Source organism: Limulus polyphemus, unplaced genomic scaffold, assembly GCF_000517525.1.
Source record: "Limulus polyphemus unplaced genomic scaffold, Limulus_polyphemus-2.1.2 Scaffold832, whole genome shotgun sequence".
NCBI classification, from domain to species: Eukaryota; Metazoa; Arthropoda; class Merostomata; order Xiphosura; family Limulidae; genus Limulus; species Limulus polyphemus.
In genome coordinates this window covers 161,625-179,799 of record NW_013666442.1, presented here as the reverse complement: position 1 = coordinate 179,799, position 18,175 = coordinate 161,625, and the positions used below count along the sequence as shown (strand labels likewise).

At 31.4% G+C, this 18,175-nt stretch overlaps 1 protein-coding gene and 1 long non-coding RNA gene across 4 annotated transcripts in view; both read right to left on the bottom strand.

The window, feature by feature from the left end:
- LOC106460768 (E3 ubiquitin-protein ligase RNF115-like) overlaps positions 1–18,175 on the bottom strand; it is a 126,580-nt gene that overhangs the window by 87,969 nt on the left and 20,436 nt on the right. For all 3 annotated transcript variants that reach the window (XM_022387551.1, XM_013920503.2, XM_013920504.2), the window contains exon 2: positions 11,100–11,170. In XM_022387551.1, coding sequence (XP_022243259.1) covers positions 11,100–11,170 — 71 coding nt within the window. The remainder of the gene's footprint in view (positions 1–11,099; positions 11,171–18,175) is intronic.
- Positions 1,153–6,192, bottom strand: LOC111086082. Its single transcript, XR_002610839.1, has 3 exons — positions 6,117–6,192; positions 4,453–4,542; positions 1,153–1,214 (listed from the first exon to the last, which is right to left on the bottom strand). It is a non-coding gene; the product is annotated as an uncharacterized LOC111086082 (long non-coding RNA).

Here is an 18,175-nt window from a genome sequence, read left to right as displayed (position 1 = left end):
AATATTGTGGTATTCTCAGGCACATTGATACCTTCAGGTAAAAACTAATTTCTGATCTGAATGAGGTGAAGATAAGGGAGGGACACAATGTCAAACAATGTGTCATTGGACAATATTTTGTTGACAAAAGACTGATGTACAACCCTGAAAATGGAAAGAGATCTTAACCAACAGAATGCCTATACAAAATCTGATCTAGACTGAGATAACTAACCACTACATACAGATTACAGAAGGATCAATTCTTCTAAAGAGCATTGGCCACCCATTTTGACATAGTCTCCCCATAAGTTGAAATACAGAGAACATAGCATCCAGGTATCCCTAAACTTTACATGTCAGATGGCATTACAAGACTAAAGAACTTTCCAATGCAACTAGCACAAAAGTAAAATCATAACATAGTTAAATTGCACATAGAACATGATACATGCATTGAAAGCATGCAGATGTAAAAGATCTTCAAAGATTTTGGGGAACTGTTCACCTTTTTAAATTCAAAGAGAAGGAAAACATGATTTCAAATACCACAATGTTTCTTCACTAATAGAACTTCCACTTCTACTGTGGCACTATAGAGCATCTTTATTAGCTTCCCAAGTCATTTAGACATAATAAAAGGTAATATTTAACCATTATTTCTGTCACGAACATTATTTATTCATACCATTTGTATTAGAAAAGAAATATAAGATTTCAAGAATAGAATTACTACTTGACATTTAATACAAACAAACTTAATAAAGGGATTTTATTATTCTGATAGTGTGCTAGCAACAAGCATCTGCTTCTTTCAGATATTCACACAAAGCTCTACAAGGGTTATCTTTGTTAACCATCCCTAACTTTTAACTGATAGATTAGAGGGAAGGCAGTTATTGAACAGCACCCATCAGCAACTCTTGGGCTACTCTAGTTGAATGGTGGAAAACACATCCAGGACCCCAAGTGTGGAGCATGATTCTATGGCAACAGGATATGAACTACAGATTCACAGTCCAGCATGCTAGATATTTGGCCACACCTGGCCTGAGTAGCTGTTTAAGAACTAGCATACCCTTAACAAACAAAACTCCATAGGCTTTGAGGGTTAACAGTTATTTTAAAAAGTACTTACTGCAAATAGTAGTGTATGTGTGAAAATAATCTTACTTGTTCTCATTGGGTTTCTCAGAGCTGCATGGTTTACTATGAAGCAAGTCAGTCTCATGCCTCTGAAAAATCATGACAGAAAGAATAGGTGTCTTACACACAATGCAAAAATCAATACCTTATTTCAACAATGTCAGTACAATTTAAATCATATGAAAATAAAAGTTAATTAACTGGAAGTTTTATTCAAGTTTCAAAATGCAATAATTAATAACAAAAACAGATATTATACATATCCTGTATAAGCACACTAAAAGGAACTTTAACTTGCCGTGCAAAGTGTTATTTAGCATATCCAATATCATACCCTTTCTTTCTGTATCTACTTACATGTCAGTGCAGTGTTATTTAGCATATCCAATATCATACCCTTTCTTTCTGTATCTACTTACATATCAGTGCAAAGTGTTATTTGCATATCCAATATCATACTCTTTCTTTCTGTATCTACTTACATGTCAGTGCAAAATGTTATTTAGCATATCCAATATCATACTCTTTCTTTCTGTATCTATTTACATGTTAGTTTTACACCAAACATGTAATGATATATGCTGTGGTTTTACCATGGTAAATATTCTTTGCTGTCCTATCACCCCCTTTCTTTATTTTTAACACAACTGGTGATCTACTCCAATACGTAAAGTATTCATGCACTGCCTTTGGTTACGGAAAGTTTGGTATAAGATTTTGTTTTAAGCTTCACATCATTATACCTCAAAAAGGGAGGTTATGTACCCGTAAAAGTCAAATAACCACCCAAAAAGAGGAATTAGATATTATAATTATCAAAGTCAACACCCTCCCTTTTTGGGGTGTTATTTGACTAAGTAATCAAACTGCATGTGATGTGACATCTGTATGTATGAATGTCTTGATTTTTTGTGGCTCAAAACTTAGTTTGGTAATTACACATAAGATAACTTTATGCTTGTGTTTTGGTGTGTGTGTGTGTGTGTGTGTGTATATATAAATATATATATATATATATGCATGCTTAAAAAAAGAAAAGAAAAACACCTTGAAAATATTTAAATTTTGTTAAAAGTCAAAAATCCTATAAATTGGGCAACTTCTGGAAGTAGGAACCTGAAATTTCCCAAGAGGTGAAGGAGTCAAACTGAAAAGTAACACTAATGTCTTAAAACAATAGATATATGCCAAACTTTTGTTTATAAGATACATATCTGACTTAATATTTCTGTGTGTGTGTGTGTGTGTGTATATATTTGAATAATAAATTCTTATTTACCTTTTACCCATACAAAGTATTTAACTCATAATCAAATTGTTCATCACTTAAAAATTCTGCAGGTGATAGAACAAAATGAAGCTTACTGTGTTTGAAAAATATATAATTTATAGGAAATTCACACTGGTTCCTATGTCATCTTTTGAAACTAAAAGACCTAAATTAATTAGGTAATGTGTATCAGAGTAACATGCTATACATGTAATATAGAATATTTTAACATTAAAATGATGTCATAATTTATAAATTTTGGATATACTAAGTATAATAATAAAGTAGTCATTCCCTTATTACACTGTCCAAAACCATTAATGTTAGTGCAATGAACTACAGCCATTTTGCAAGGCGTGACATTAAAATTGATCACTTTACGTAAAGAACACACACATATACAGTGGCTCAAGTTTCAGACAAGAGTCTAAAGTTTTTAAAACACTAAATATATACAAGTAAAACATATATTTTCCTTCCTTTTACCAAAATACAGAACAGATTTCTTCACTGAGCTCACATTTCCAACCATGAAGGATACATGTCCATTGAATAATTCTTCAACGTCATTTTAGAAGCTATTACAAAATTATTAATACTGAATCATTAGCTTTTCTCCCATGAAACAGTCAATATGTCACAGGTCACCATGATAATGTCAATATTAAGGTTAAGGTTTGACTTCTGTCAACATTTTATTTAATGACTTTTTTTTTTTCTACTATGGACTTGCTATATAGACCTCAGAGAGCAAAACGAGTTTTAGGTAAAAATAAAATTTCAAACACATGCAAGCTCACTAGCCACAAACTCTTGATAAACTACTTTAAAAATAAGAAAAACACATAGCCAAGCACATGCATGTTTGTCTGTAAATCAGGGCTTAAAAGTTATGTGTGCTGTCCAACAGATACATCCGTCCAATTTCTTAATAGAAATTCTCATTCATTATAATTTAAGATATTTTAAAAGCATGCAGATCAAAACTGATGACAGCTACACCTTAAGAAGTTCTGTCACTTAAAATCCAAGAGGCAATACAGATGCCCATACAATCTGGATTGAAAAGTAGTTCAAAAATTCTTAGAAAATAAAAAAGTTAAAAGCTGATAATCATGTTAGAAAAATTGGTAATGAAAGATTACAAACAGTTGAGTACATTATATTAAAACAATTTTGAACATCCAAACCAGGAAGTCCCGTGCTCACCAATGCCGATACAAAGTCGCAATTGAACGATGTATTGGAATTATATTTTGACATTATTGGGACTTCATGGATAATGTGATGTTACTAAAAAGTTGTTGATTTTGGAAAGGTTATGTAACAGCCCTTTCTGACAAATTCTTCATATAATGAGTTCATAAAGATGTGCCAGATCAACATTTAGTACTTCAATGACAGGGATATCCCTTGTACTTAATGGAATTGAAAAAGAAAGGTAAATGAATCAACTTGGGATACACCAAGACCACCCAGAAAGAAATCTGCAACAAGTTTACCCCAGTCATTAAAAGCAAAATGTGATGTCTCTTAACTTGTGAGACCCCATGAAATAAATTTCAGTAGCAAAAGCCGTCCACTTCATGCATTACGGGCAACAGTATGCAACATTATTAAGAAGAATCCCCATCTTGAAAAGTTATGTGTGCACAATTTGCTTCCAAGACATATCAGTTCAACAATCACATACTTCAGCAGGTGGGGAATGAAATGCAATTCATGATATTTCATACAAAGACATATCAATCCAATCACCAGATGCAGTGCCTCAAACTGTTGAAATATACACTGGAAAGCCACTGTCCTCCCACACCAGAGATTATGGAAAGCTGCAGGGAGAAGAGTGTGTGCTTTGAACATGACATTCTTATGATGAGGCCTTTTGATTTGGAAAATATGCTGCAAGGTTATTAAGATGTATAGTTGTCAGACAGAGCATGACCAAACATGGTGACATAGATTGTAATGGCATTGAGAGGCTATAAAATTGTTCTAATATTATGTACTCAACCTCTGTAGAAGAAGACAGTAGGGAAATGAATGATGTGTGATACCTGTTCATAAAAGGCTGACTTTGTGCGAGGACAACGAAGACTCTGTGCACGTCGAATCAATGCTGGATGAGAATGATGTGGTGCAAATATCTGCAAACACGCAGGATTGTGCAAATGGGTGCAAAAGTTGGAAGAGTGCAAACAAAGTAGAATTAAATACAAGAAATTATTCATTCAGTGCTTTTGATCAGTGTTATATTAAGGAGAAAGAGATATATTTTCACACAATGCAAATTCCTAAAACTTTTGTACAAACACACATATGAAAACTAAGTATATCAACAATATCAATATATTAAAAATTAAGATACTTTTTTATAAATAAAAATGTACAACATTTTGCTAAAAGAATGATTTTACTTTTTTTTTAATTTAAGTGACTTGTTCTTAGGTGTAATAATGTTATCATTTGTCTTAATGGGATTTTTTTAACATTAAGTAATATTTCTGAATATTTTCATATCATTTTTATCTCTAAACTGCCCATTTAACAGAAAATTAGAACATTATTTAATTTTTCATGAGTTAAATTGATTAGCATTGCTTACAGAGAGCCTTCTTTTAAGTTCCTTTATATTTTTTAAGACTATACTTTAAACGAAGATTATTAGATACCCAATCTTCAGAAATAGATCACATAAGATTACTGAATATGTGAGAATAAAATTTATGAACTTTTTTCTGTGAGATAATTTATCAAATATCATAAGAATAGAGTATTTTACATTTATAACTGTCAGCTTTTATCTACTCATTATTGTCTGGTAATGTCATACATAACTGATCAAATTTTTTCTTATAAAAAACTTCATCGAACTGCAACACAATAACAATTTGATAATTTTTATTACAATTTAGATTTTTATGATACACACCACTTATGTCTTTTACTACAACATTATTACCAAACCTAATTCAAATTTGCCAATAAAAAAATACAGATACAGCTTGACAATATGCTGAATGTTATTAATTAGTATTACTTTTTTTTGAAAATATCATGCTGAAATGAAGAAATATTCCGAAATATATAACAAGCTGGAATCATCTCAAAAGTAGCATATTACATTCTAATTTTTAAACACATGAAACAAAAATACACTGAAAAAGTTTTCCTAAGAACAGAACTCCATGAATGAAATTACTACTGCCTGAACCAAAAGAGGAACTTTTAAAGTTAAAAGTTATCAAAACTTCACAAGATTAACAAGCAGGTTCATAATTCTCAGACTCACCTTTGTTTTCCATACTTTCCAGACACATGTAATTTGAAGCACAAAATCAATAAGAAAGTAAGTTTTTTTAGAAATACTTTTATCAACTGAAAGCTACTATGTATTGTTTGCAATAACTTAAAAAAGTTGTAAGTTAAAAGATTGGATAATATTAAAGAAAAAGATAAAAAAAATACAAATTGAAAGATAATTCCAACACATTGAATATGTCACAACTTTTTACTTTGTCAAATTACAATTATAAAAATGGAATAATCAAGCACAATAACAATATACATGTATACTAAACTGGTTTTTACACTAAAATATAACATACAGAGCCAAAACATAACACACAAGGTATACAAATGTATCACATAAGATGAAAAATAAGTCTAGGAAGAATATTTGATTTTATGAGACAGTTCAGAAGTTCAGAGGGGCTGTTACCTTTGGCAATACCCGTCGAGGCTGACAAAATTGAGCGTAGACTGGAGGAGGGGGAGGTAGAGGGCGCCTTGGCTGTAAGCAAAGCAATAATGTTATTGGAGTTTACAAAAAAGAAATGTTACAAGGCATAAACTTATTTTTTAATACGTCAGTAAAGGTATATACGTTTTCACAACATATCAGGTATAGAAAAAGTAATAGTCAATACAAAGAAAGAATATGAATTATATAAACAAACTAGTGAATATTAGATCTAAGAACAAACTAAAGATTAAAACTGTATATCTATAAAAAGAGGAGAAAAAAAAGAAGTTTAATCACAACATCATTCTTATGGATGTTAAATTACAGTAAATGTGATTATGGAAACCAGGAGTAACTAAAGCAGAATCTTCAATATAAAACAATAACAGTAAATGTGATTATGGAAACCAGGAATAACTAAAGCAGAATCTTCAATATGAAACAATAACAGTAAATGTGATTATAGAAACCAGGAGTAACTAAAGCAGAATCTTCAATATAAAACAATTACTGTAAACAAAATTACAAACTTTCATGCATGAAATACATCTTAGAAAACAAAAGAAGACATTAATTACTGCATGTGCTTGAGGTTATCCTATTGACTGATCCGAGAGTTATTCACACACATGTAATTATACTGAAAATGTTTGTACCAGTAATCTTAACTCTCAGCATTAATAAAAAAAAAAGAAGAGGCTAAACCAGTTACACTTGAAATTATGGTTTTACTTTTTTACTGTAATTTTCTTCTTGACTAAAATGACAAATATGTGGAACTAAACGTAGAATCCTCTTTCAACCTGGGCTCGGTCCCTGGGACAGACCTCATAACCATTTTGTGCTTGTCATAGTTTTCATGCTATAACTTTTAAATTAATAAGCAAATGTTAACAAAATTTAACAGTTTATCAGTAAACATTACAATGCTTTCATATGCAAAATATCTAATTTTTTTATTAAGTCTTAAGGTTTGTAAAGCAATGATTCTCTCAGGCCTTTTTTTTCTTTTCACATCTTGCCTATCCAACATGCAAAGTAATTTTCATTTTAAGATTAAAAATACTTTTATGCATCAGAAAATATTCAAACTTCACATGCAAAATCTTTACAATGTTCAGATATTTATGAAGTGTTTCTTAAGAACAAAACTTTATTTTATCTGTTATTTTCACTAACGAATCTCTGTACAGGTTCAGTAGATTTGACCATGATCTTGTAACCACCATAAAAAATTAGGAATTAAATATAAGTTATGCCTTTTTCATTCTAGAATGACAAAATATTATAACACAAAAACATAAATGTTTAGAGTAAATAGATTAACTCTCATAACACTTATTATTTTTACTATATTGGCCTTTCACCTGTGCCTAGCTAACAATACAGAAGTTTCAATGATGTGACTCACGTGCACTCACGTTACTGTATCAAATAACATAAAGGTGACCTTTGGTCTGTACAAAGTAACTTGTCTTGGCTGTGTTTTAGTCAACTAGTATTTTGTAAAATACAGTCACATTTCAATTATTGTACATTATATATGTTTTTAGATTATTGCTATTTTGAAATAAGTTCTTAAAGTTATTTTTCCTAAAACATAGAACAGTAAATAAAGAATTAAAGCAAATAATTATCTCTTCTAGTTACGGCCTTTGTACTCGGTTGCTAACCCTTTAAAAATTTTGCACTTGGAGGACATAAAACAAAATATTTTTTTTAGGTTTTACATGTACTTTTGAATAACTAAAAAATCATAAATTACTACATCAATACCATATAATTCTATTATAATTTATCACACTTAGTAACTAACCTGTATTTGGGTCTAAAAAAAATATGAAATATCGAGCAGACTAAAGACACAATCTACCTCATTGAAAATCTTAGTTAGAAAGAAAGAAATGGCATTAGGTATGTTAGAAAGGCTGAGAAAACCACTAGGGGGACATTCTAAGCTTCCGATTGGTTATTCATGTTATATATAGAAGTAAGTGTATATAAGGGTGCATTTCCAAAAATGGAAAGAGGTGAGCGGGGTGCCACTGTATTTGATTTATTGCATGAGCAATATATTAGCAAACAGAAAAGATAAGACCTTCTTATTTTATATTCTAGCTTGTCAATATCTGTAGTTTGAGTTTCAAATTTGTATGAAACTACATACTTAGTATTTTGACTTCACAAACATCTAATTTGAACCAGTGCTGCATTCAACATACCACGTTTCACACAAAAATCGATGTTTATCTGTGTTTTTAATATTTGCTATTAAATCAACAAATTGAGTAATGTATAATTCTAAAATTTGAATTATAATCTACAGTTTTGATACCAAACTTATTTACATAAATTCATGAAACAGTAGTTCAATAAAATTTTGAATGTGAGTCAACAAACGAGAAGACATGACCTTTCACCTGTGACCCGTCTAGAAAGGGTTAAACAATAGAAGTAATAGAGCAAAATATACTGTCATAAGAAAGTTTTTCTGGGTGATAACATGTCACTAAAGTGGACAGAATTGTAGATTGCTCAACTGTCCATTATCTTACAGGCAGATAGCTCAACATGAGTATGTAGTGTGGCTATGGCTACAAGTCAGGCAATTCATTACTGGAAAAACATTTAACATGAGATACCACAAAAAAAGTTCAAGAAGCAGCATCCCAGACCTGTGTTCCAAGGTGAGTCCAAGATCCATCCAGCTAGACCTAACCACAAAATTTGGCTTGATTCATAACAAAGTGATTATTCTGTATTACACTAGGTACTACCCCAGCCCTACTTCCCAAACAAGGTTGTAACTGGTCTCGTACTTCTCCAACAGCTTGGGACTGAGAGAGCAAAGATTCTCCCATACTTCACTAGAAAAAATGGGGAGGGGGATTTGTGTGGGGAAGAACCCCAGAGAGGTGAGAAAACCATTGTCATCAGATACAATCATCTAGAATTAGGTCTCACACTGAGACAGTGCAGTGGGTTACTTTGACTAAAGACAACAGGCATAAGGGCAGGTACACATCTAGTGCTATCATTTTTTGTTTTTTCATGTACAGAACAACCTGTAAGATATAATATACAGACCTCACCGAAGCAATCTTCAGAAAACCTCACCTCAAAAGTGAGCAATGAGCAGGAGTGGAGTGCTTAACACTTTCAGTATTCCTTTACTCGAGGCAGGTTTTGTATAAGTATTTCCTGTGAGGGAACTCTGGCCACACAATGTGTTTCATCATCTCCATAATAGATATATATATATATAAATGTATAATTAGAATAATTTGATTGTAAGACCTCAAAAGAAAAAAGAAAAATAAACAACCCACAATCAGATCTATTGCAAAGAGTGAAGGATGTCAAAAGGAGGGAGATGAAAACCAGGGTAGGTGAAATCTCCATGTGATGTACATAATAGGACACTAATGTGGCAGGGTCATCCACATCCCCCAACTGCAAGATTCCATACAGGGTACATCAAAATCCTGCAGTCTTGGATTGGATACCAAATGAGTGGAAGCGAGGAGTGGAGAGGAGGTGGAAAAGTAATGAAGATAGAACACCCATAGTGGGAGCAAATCAACTAAAACATGGGAGGATGGAGAAACAACTCTGTGGAAAGAATATGAGCCTAGGCAAAATAATGAATCTGCCACCAGAGCCTGAGCTTTCAAGACATGATAGTTTGACAACTGAAAGTGGTTGTGGGCCAAAAAAGACAATGTCCAGAGCCAGAAAAACAGAAGTTCTGGGAGAAGGTGCTTCCTTTTTGGGGAGTGGAGAGAAAGAAATAGTAGTAGTGTCTGAATGGACCATGATAAGAAGACCAGACAAACAAGACGTAATATGATGTCATACCTGTGAACTCAAGGATATAGAAACAGAGAAGCCTTGCCTCAGACTACCAGAAGTTGAAAACTGATCACATGTCCAGAACTGCATCTTGCCAGAACAGAGGCAGCAGAAAATTGTGGCCATAAGATTTGTGGACATCAAGCATCATACCTTCATGTAGTACAATAGTTATAATTTTGAGCCATTTATCATGTAAATTTGACAAACTAAAAATAACTGAAAGACTGAATGGCCAATTTTTCTTTAATCAATCCAAATAAGCAAGTCAGGCTCATGAAGCACTGATTCTGACTCTGACACTTTTGTATATGTCTTCACATCACATCTCTCTTTCTAGGTACCACATCCAAACAATCTCTTAGTGACAATGGACTTCCACAGATCTCTTCTCCTTGAGGCACAAAGGATTTCCAATGTCGATACATTCATCCATATAGATTCTTCCATGATCTCCCCTTCTTTCAAACCTTCCAGTTACAATCAGACTTTCAATTCCTTCTTTCCTCATAACTTGTCAGAGAAACTCCAACTGTCTCTTTCTGATGTTGTTCGGAAGCTTCCTCCTGCAACCTGCTCTTCACAAAATATCTTCATTTGAAGTGTGATTTGTCCAACATACCTTCAAAATGTGCCTTAAGAACCACAACTCAATTGTTCACACCTCCACATACCAGCAATAAACTTTTGATAATACATAGAAAACAGCTTTCACATTTTAAATTTGTTAAGTAGCTTAGCATGGTAGAAAACTGTGGGAAAAAAAACAAACAAACACTTTAGATAAAAATAAATTTAGTGTCATTTTAATTTGCAAGTTACTTTTGAAAAACATATCAAGTAGCCATATTGGAAATGGACAGCTCAAACATTGATTGTCTTAATAAACTCCACTGAATTAAATTAGTTATATTTTTTAAAAAGGTATTAAGATTTGTTTTTATTTCACTACTCTCTTGAAACTGCAGGAAATCCCACACAAGAAGTAGAAGTTTTGTTCAGAATACAGATTTTTAAGATCACATGATTTCTCCTACAAACTGTGGATTTGAGAGGTAAATGTTTAATTCTGATAAGTACATAAAATTAAGATTAAGAAAAATTTACTTCTCTTGTGGTGCAGATGTTTGGTTTAATTCTTCAATGAATCCTGATTGGCAGCGAGGACAAATATAATCCTGAAACAGAGAAGGATAGTTTTTTTATAAAGTAAATACTTTTTGATATTCAAATATGATACATGTGGATATTTTTACTACAAAACATAAAAATAAGTAATCAGAACAAGTCACATAATCAAAAACTACATACTATATGAACTGTGCATATACAATGTATACAAATACAATATTAATTGCACAGTGAATTAAAAAACAATTATAGAAGTTTCACCAACTGCATAAAACTGTGAAAGGTATATCTCTTACATTCATGGTTGTGTCAGTTCAATACATGTTTTACAGAGTTTAATATATTGCATTGGAAAGAAACTACCAAATGTAATAACTTGAATAAAATATTTCTACATTTGATATTTGTTTTAATTTACAACTTTGAAAAATCAAAAATATTTTATTGTGATACATTTTTTTACTCTATTTGTATGGGTGTGGGGTCAAAGTGTGCATACCACAATTTATTTTACAGAGGGTCATTCAATATGGTATTATGTATATGATGTCAGAGTTATCAACTATTCCTTTTACCATACATATCTGATGTCAAAGTTACCAATTATTTATTTTACCCTACATATCTGATTCAGCAACATTTCTGATCACCAAATAAGACATACAGTGATACTGAAAAAAACTATAGAAATGCATTTCTGATGTTCTAAAATTCATGCAAATTCAATATGCAAATTGTATGATGGGCAAAAGTATTCTTATGCTTCACATGAAAATCACCTTACACTACAACTTGTCAGTGTATGAGACAGACTGATGCTGGTAATTCACAAACACATATTGTGTACAAACACTTTTGTAACACATCTGATTATTTATGTATAACAGACTTGTACATTTTATGAAACACTTGCCACATTTCATGTACATACCCCTAGTAAATTCAGAATTATAGTCAGCATCCCTTCTCCTTGACTGACCCCATGCACATTTGTTTACATAAACTATTAAAAATGCTAACCTTTGTTGTAGATTTTAATTACAGTACACTTTACATTATTACTTTAAGTTTAACACTTGCATACTATGGCATTTCATACAGTCTTACAATTTGTTTTTTTAAAACACTGCTAGTACACTTTGTATTCTTTTAACTTTAGATTTTGTTTCTTAGCAGATTCTATTTTTTTCTAACTTTATTGTCTAAATTAATAGAGGTGTCTCATTTATGTCTGGTTCTTTGTTTATAATTATGGTGTTTTTACTTTTCGATAGATATGCTAAGGTTTTATGGAGTTGTAATGTTTGTGAACATGAGTTGTTTTTTTTTATTATGTTTGCCAAATAAGGTTAATAAAGTTTACTATTTGGCAACATGGTGAGTATGGTAGGCAAGTATAAAATATTCTAATGAGTGAAATCTTTATTGAGTATTATTTTTATATTTATGTTATTCAAACAATGTACAATCATGATTATTTTTTTAAACAAAAACAATATTAACCTTATTTGTGAATGGTACTAGTAAAAGTTGAATATGTCTTCATTATTTTATTTACAGTAGATAAGTACAGGAATACTACATATTTAAAAAAAACATAATGGTGACCTTGTAGTGATAATATCTAAATAACAATAGTGATTAATTTGTCAAGTATTATGTTCTACAGAAATAACATACTATCTGAATAAATTGTGAAAGTAATACACATGCACCTCTTTTTTTTTTAATTTTATAGACCTGCTGATAAGGGCATGCATATACTAATCAATTATAATCATTAATGAACCTGGCCATTATTAATCAGTTACAAAATTCCACTTGTCACCCAGCTCTAATTCTAATTATCACAGATGTTCAGGTAACTCAGAATTACTTTGTAATAAATATCTTGTAAAAACCACTTATTTGTCATACCTATTCCATTGATCTAAAGTAAATTCCGTTACCTAAATATATCAAGTATATTCTCTTCAGCAACTCCTTCTTGTAATAAGGAAAAACCACACACACTGTTCTTTAAAATAAGACTCAAAGTTTTCTTAGTTCTGAGAGATTCAAATAAGTTTAAATTTAAAATGTCTATCAATAGATCCCACAACTCTTTTAGTCACGTGTTTAAGACAATTGATTATTAATACACATACATTTTATTTTTAAAAAACAACAATGAACCTCTCAAAAACTATTCCCAACATTTTAGTACAAAAATCACCAAATATAGAAATATTAGTGTCCAAGAAATTATCCAAGTTAATGAAATAAATGATGATAAAAATCCCAAAGCAGAAACCTAAAAAACTCCCTCCAGTTACATCTCCCAATTATAAAAATATTCATGTATATCAATTTTTTATAGCACTAAGTACACACAGTCCTTCAAGTAATGTCAATAATTCTCTCTGATATTCACTATTTTATTATTTATAACCAATAGAAAGAGATTTGAATGTACTGAATTCTTTATAAGACTATCTTGTTCTGATGATTGGTTTTGAATTATTCACCTGGAGATTTATCCTCTGTTATCATCAAGCCACCTCAACCAGCCAAAGGAATTATTTTAACCCACTTACAGCTTAATTAGAAATACTGTTTAATTATAATAGTTATTGTGCATTGTATTCTTTATGTTATGTTATTATTTTGTGTACTTAATTGAATATTTGAAATAAAAAATAATTCATTAAAAGTACTCTGACAGTCCTACCAAAACTTGTTAACTTTTATTGATACTTTTGACTGCAAAAGTGTACAAGGCCCACACACAAGTACTAAATGTCTTGTTTTTATATGTATTTTTTATTTATTGTTCTAAAACTAACTCAACTGTAAAAATTAGAAATGTATTAAGTTCAAAAATGTAAATGAAAAAAATTGCTCAATGCAGTATGCACATGAATTGCTTGTGTACCATATAATTCAATACTTTGTTTACCATAACTTGACCAACATTTTTAAGAATATGTCTACAACAAATCCTGAGATACATAAAGCACTTGAAGCATGTTTTTTTTTATTTTGCTGAAAAATAAGTTTTAAATTAATTATTTTAGATGTTCAGTATGTAAAGTCTAAAGAAAGCCAATACCACATTACCATTTCTAGTAATTGAGTTAAGTTTACAAAGACACTTTGCACATCAAATAAGAGATGCACAAAACAAATTACTTCATTATGCAATTTCATTTTGAAAATATATTATCATTGAACAACGTACAATATTGAGGAAACATATGACAATTGTACGTTTCACTAGTAAATCATTTATTCATGACCTTGGTTTTGCCAGTAAAGGCATCATAGGGTATAGACTGAAATGTTTTGTAACAGGTTTATACATGTTTAAACAAAGAATCAGAAGTGACCTTGATATTTACATAGAGACAAGTGGGGTAAGAAGTGAGAGGGAGCTTAAGTTTGTTGGTTTATTTGGAACTTTTTCTGGATTTGTTTTGGCTTCTATTTATTTCTAAAATTTCCAGACTATATATAGCTTCTATTTCCAGCTTCTAGAATGTTCTTTAATTCTGTTGGACCTATTGCACTATTGTAATCTTGGTACATTAATTGGTAAATACCATTGTTGATGTAATTTTCAATTCTGTCTTAACATTTTTCCTACGTTTTTTTTTTTTTTTTTACAGTAAAAGACATGTCTATGTTAAGGTTTTCCAATGTAGCTCATCTTAAACCTTTTATTTTTGTTATCATTTGGTACAGTTAGTGGGTGTATTGATTTTAAATTTATGGCTTTCAATTTTTTAAACAACAAAATAAATCCCAAACCACCTCCTAAAAACTCAAGCAGGAAATGGAAAGCTGAGAAAGAGGGAATTTCAAAATAAGACTAGACCAAATGCAATCACCTCAGAACCCAAGGATCTGTGAGAATTATCTCCAAACTTGGGCAAAGTAGTTGAAAACATTGTTGTACCCTGTATGGAGGAGTACGAATGTGTGTGTATATATATATATATATATATATTGTAGAGCAAAGCCACATTGGGCCAATTGCCACTTCCATCATGTGGAAACGAACCCTGACCCCTAGTGTTGGAAGTTTATATATATAACATTGTCCCACAAAGGGGTCATTATCCCAGCCCCCCCCAAAGTCACCAAGACTGCTGATTACCCCAATGCTACTATTTTTGTTCAGAACAATGACTGCTAAAAGGATTTGTCAATCCTCTGCTGAAGATGACAGGCAGCAACATCTGAATTTACCCAAGCTGGCCAAACTTAGGTAAGTGAGCAATTTATTCTTTTATGTTTTAATTAACAAGTCAGTGTTATGGATTATTTTCTTTTTTATCATTCACTGAATGATAATTTTTTCAATCCCATCAAGTAACATACTGTTGCCTATATCGAAAATATATAAATGGTAATCTGTAAATAAAGGAACAACTATGACATGAAAAGGAAAGTAAACTTCAATTTAGAATTGATATAACTTTGTAAAATTATTTTTATTTTCATTTCATTTTTGGTGAGTTTATTGTTATTTTGTTTTATCCATTAAATACTTCATACTATTACATTTACATTCACAGAATAAATTTTATTACACCTACATTAATTATAAATTGATAACTCAAATTCAAATAAAACTTTACAAATACAAACACTTTATCAATCTCAGTTGATTTTTACACATACTGTATATTAAGAAGTATCAAATCTTCAGCACTCACATGTAGAGGTCCTCTAGCAGAAAGCTAAAAGAGGCTGTGTATTAGAAATATAGGGTAGCATACATGTCTACAGACACTATACATTCAGAGAAATCAAGCTGCATATAAGCATCATATGAGACAATGAAATAAATAAGTACTGTAATCAAATCTCAAAATACTGAATAAAATAGATTATTTTCATGACAGCATAAAATGTAATTGGTGGACAATGTAAAATTTAGCATAAATATAAACAAGCAATAATTACAGTGAATTATTAGGCTCCTATTGTAACATACCCAGGGGTAAGAGTACAGCAAAGTAGCCAAGATTGAAAATGTAAGCTGCCAAATGGAGCAAGTCATATTTTTAGCAATTTATATTTTAACAGTTGCACTACAAATACAAAACAACTATCCATACACAACCTTAAAAGCAAACACACACTGTGCACAATAACCACAAAAAATCTTTTAATTGTACAAAATAGTGCAAACATAAGTTTAAAAAGTCCCCAAACAAAACAACAGGCTATATACATGAACAATTTTCTCCTATTTCCTTAAAAAACTAAAAAGTTCTTATTGAAGCCATTTGTAAATAAAGTGGAAATATAAAGCTTTTCTTTACACAAAGAGTGATAGGTTTCTGAAAATATAAAATAAAAATTTGCCCAGCCATGTTGTTGAAGCTAAGTTTCTGAAATCCTTTAACAAACAGTTTCTTGGATCAACAAACTAGATGAGCAAGATGAGCTGAATGGCCTTCTCTCATTTGTAACCTTTCTTATGTTCTTATTTGGTAGGCTTAATCTAGTCCATATTTGAGCTTATCTATGGCTTTTTGGACTTCAATAAACTGGCTGGTAACTCCCTAGCACTTTGTGAGAGAAACCCTGCTTGCTAGTATTTCTTGTCCCAGACTTCTCACTTCTTGCAGTGGTACCTGACAAACTGATAGTAAACTCCTCCATAGAGACACGTTTCATGTTTCCATCACTACTTTTCTGAACTTCAGCAATGGATTCAGTACAACAGCTTTGTTTTCAACAAGTTTCTCACTGATTTTCATCAATTTTCTGGTTGCTTGCATTCTTGCTTTTGAAGTGGTTTTCTGAATTTTCTTTTCATTTTCTTAGTTAAGCTCTCATGATTAAACTTTCAGTACTGTGGCTAGTTGCCTATGCAGATGATGAAGACATTATGACTAAAAACAAAGAAGTGATTGCAAAATAAATTAGCTTTGTCTTTCAAAGAGATGGCTGAGAAGATGGGATTAGCCATAAGTGAGGATAAAACAAAGATTATGAAACTACATGAAAAAGGCTGCCTAAAAATGTAAAAATAAATATTACGGATTTCTTCAAATATATTAAGGATAAGCAAAATGCTAGAATGGGAGTAGGGCCTTTGAGAGGTTATACTGCAAGGCTAATATCTTATAATTATGGGATGACTGGTTTATTAAACTATACTTTTTCTTCAGGATTTACTAATGAAGATCTAAACCTTATTCCTGAACTTAAACAGTTGCTAGATGAAAACAAGTTTGAACAAGATAATCATCTTAATTCTGAACTTAAGACAAAAATAGGAAGTTTAAAGGACAATAAAGCACTTGGGCTAGATAATATTTACCAAAGGGTTTTGAAAGAGGTTAAAAACTGGATATGTGACCCACTTGCTATTACTTTTTCTAAGTCTTTGAATAGTGGGTAGGTGCCAGAAGACTAGAAGTTGGTTAATGTTACTCCTCTTTTCAAGGGAGGTGATAAAATTTATTCCAGTAATTATATCAGTGGTGGGAAAAGATTTTGAATGTTTGATAAATGATGCCTTGCAAAGTCAATAAAGTTCAAAATTTTGATCTATGGACAGCATGGTTTAATTAAGGGAAAATAGCGCCTTATTAATCTTTTGACAAGAGGTTACTGCTTATGTAGATGAGGGTATATGTGTGTATTTGGTGTATCTGGATTTTGGGAAAGCATTTTAGAAGGTGTTACATAAAAGTCTTGTTAAAAACGTTATCTTTGTAGGTGTGAGGGATAGGTTCACTGGATAGAAAACTGGATAGATGGATTAATGTTATGAGTAGGGTACCTCAGGGTTCAATGTTTGGACCTTTGCTCTTTTTTTATTTATATCAATGATAAAGATGATTTGTGAGACCTGCGATGATGTACGGAGCGGAAGCCTGGCCCATCAAAAAGGCTCAAGAGAAGAAATTAGAGGTAACCGAGATGAAAATGTTGAGTGATGAGGCTTGATAGGATTAGAAACGAGAGGATTCGAGGAACAACTAAAGTGGTGGAAATATTGAAGAAAGTTCAGGAGAGAAGATTGCAGTGGTATGGGCATGTGATGAGGA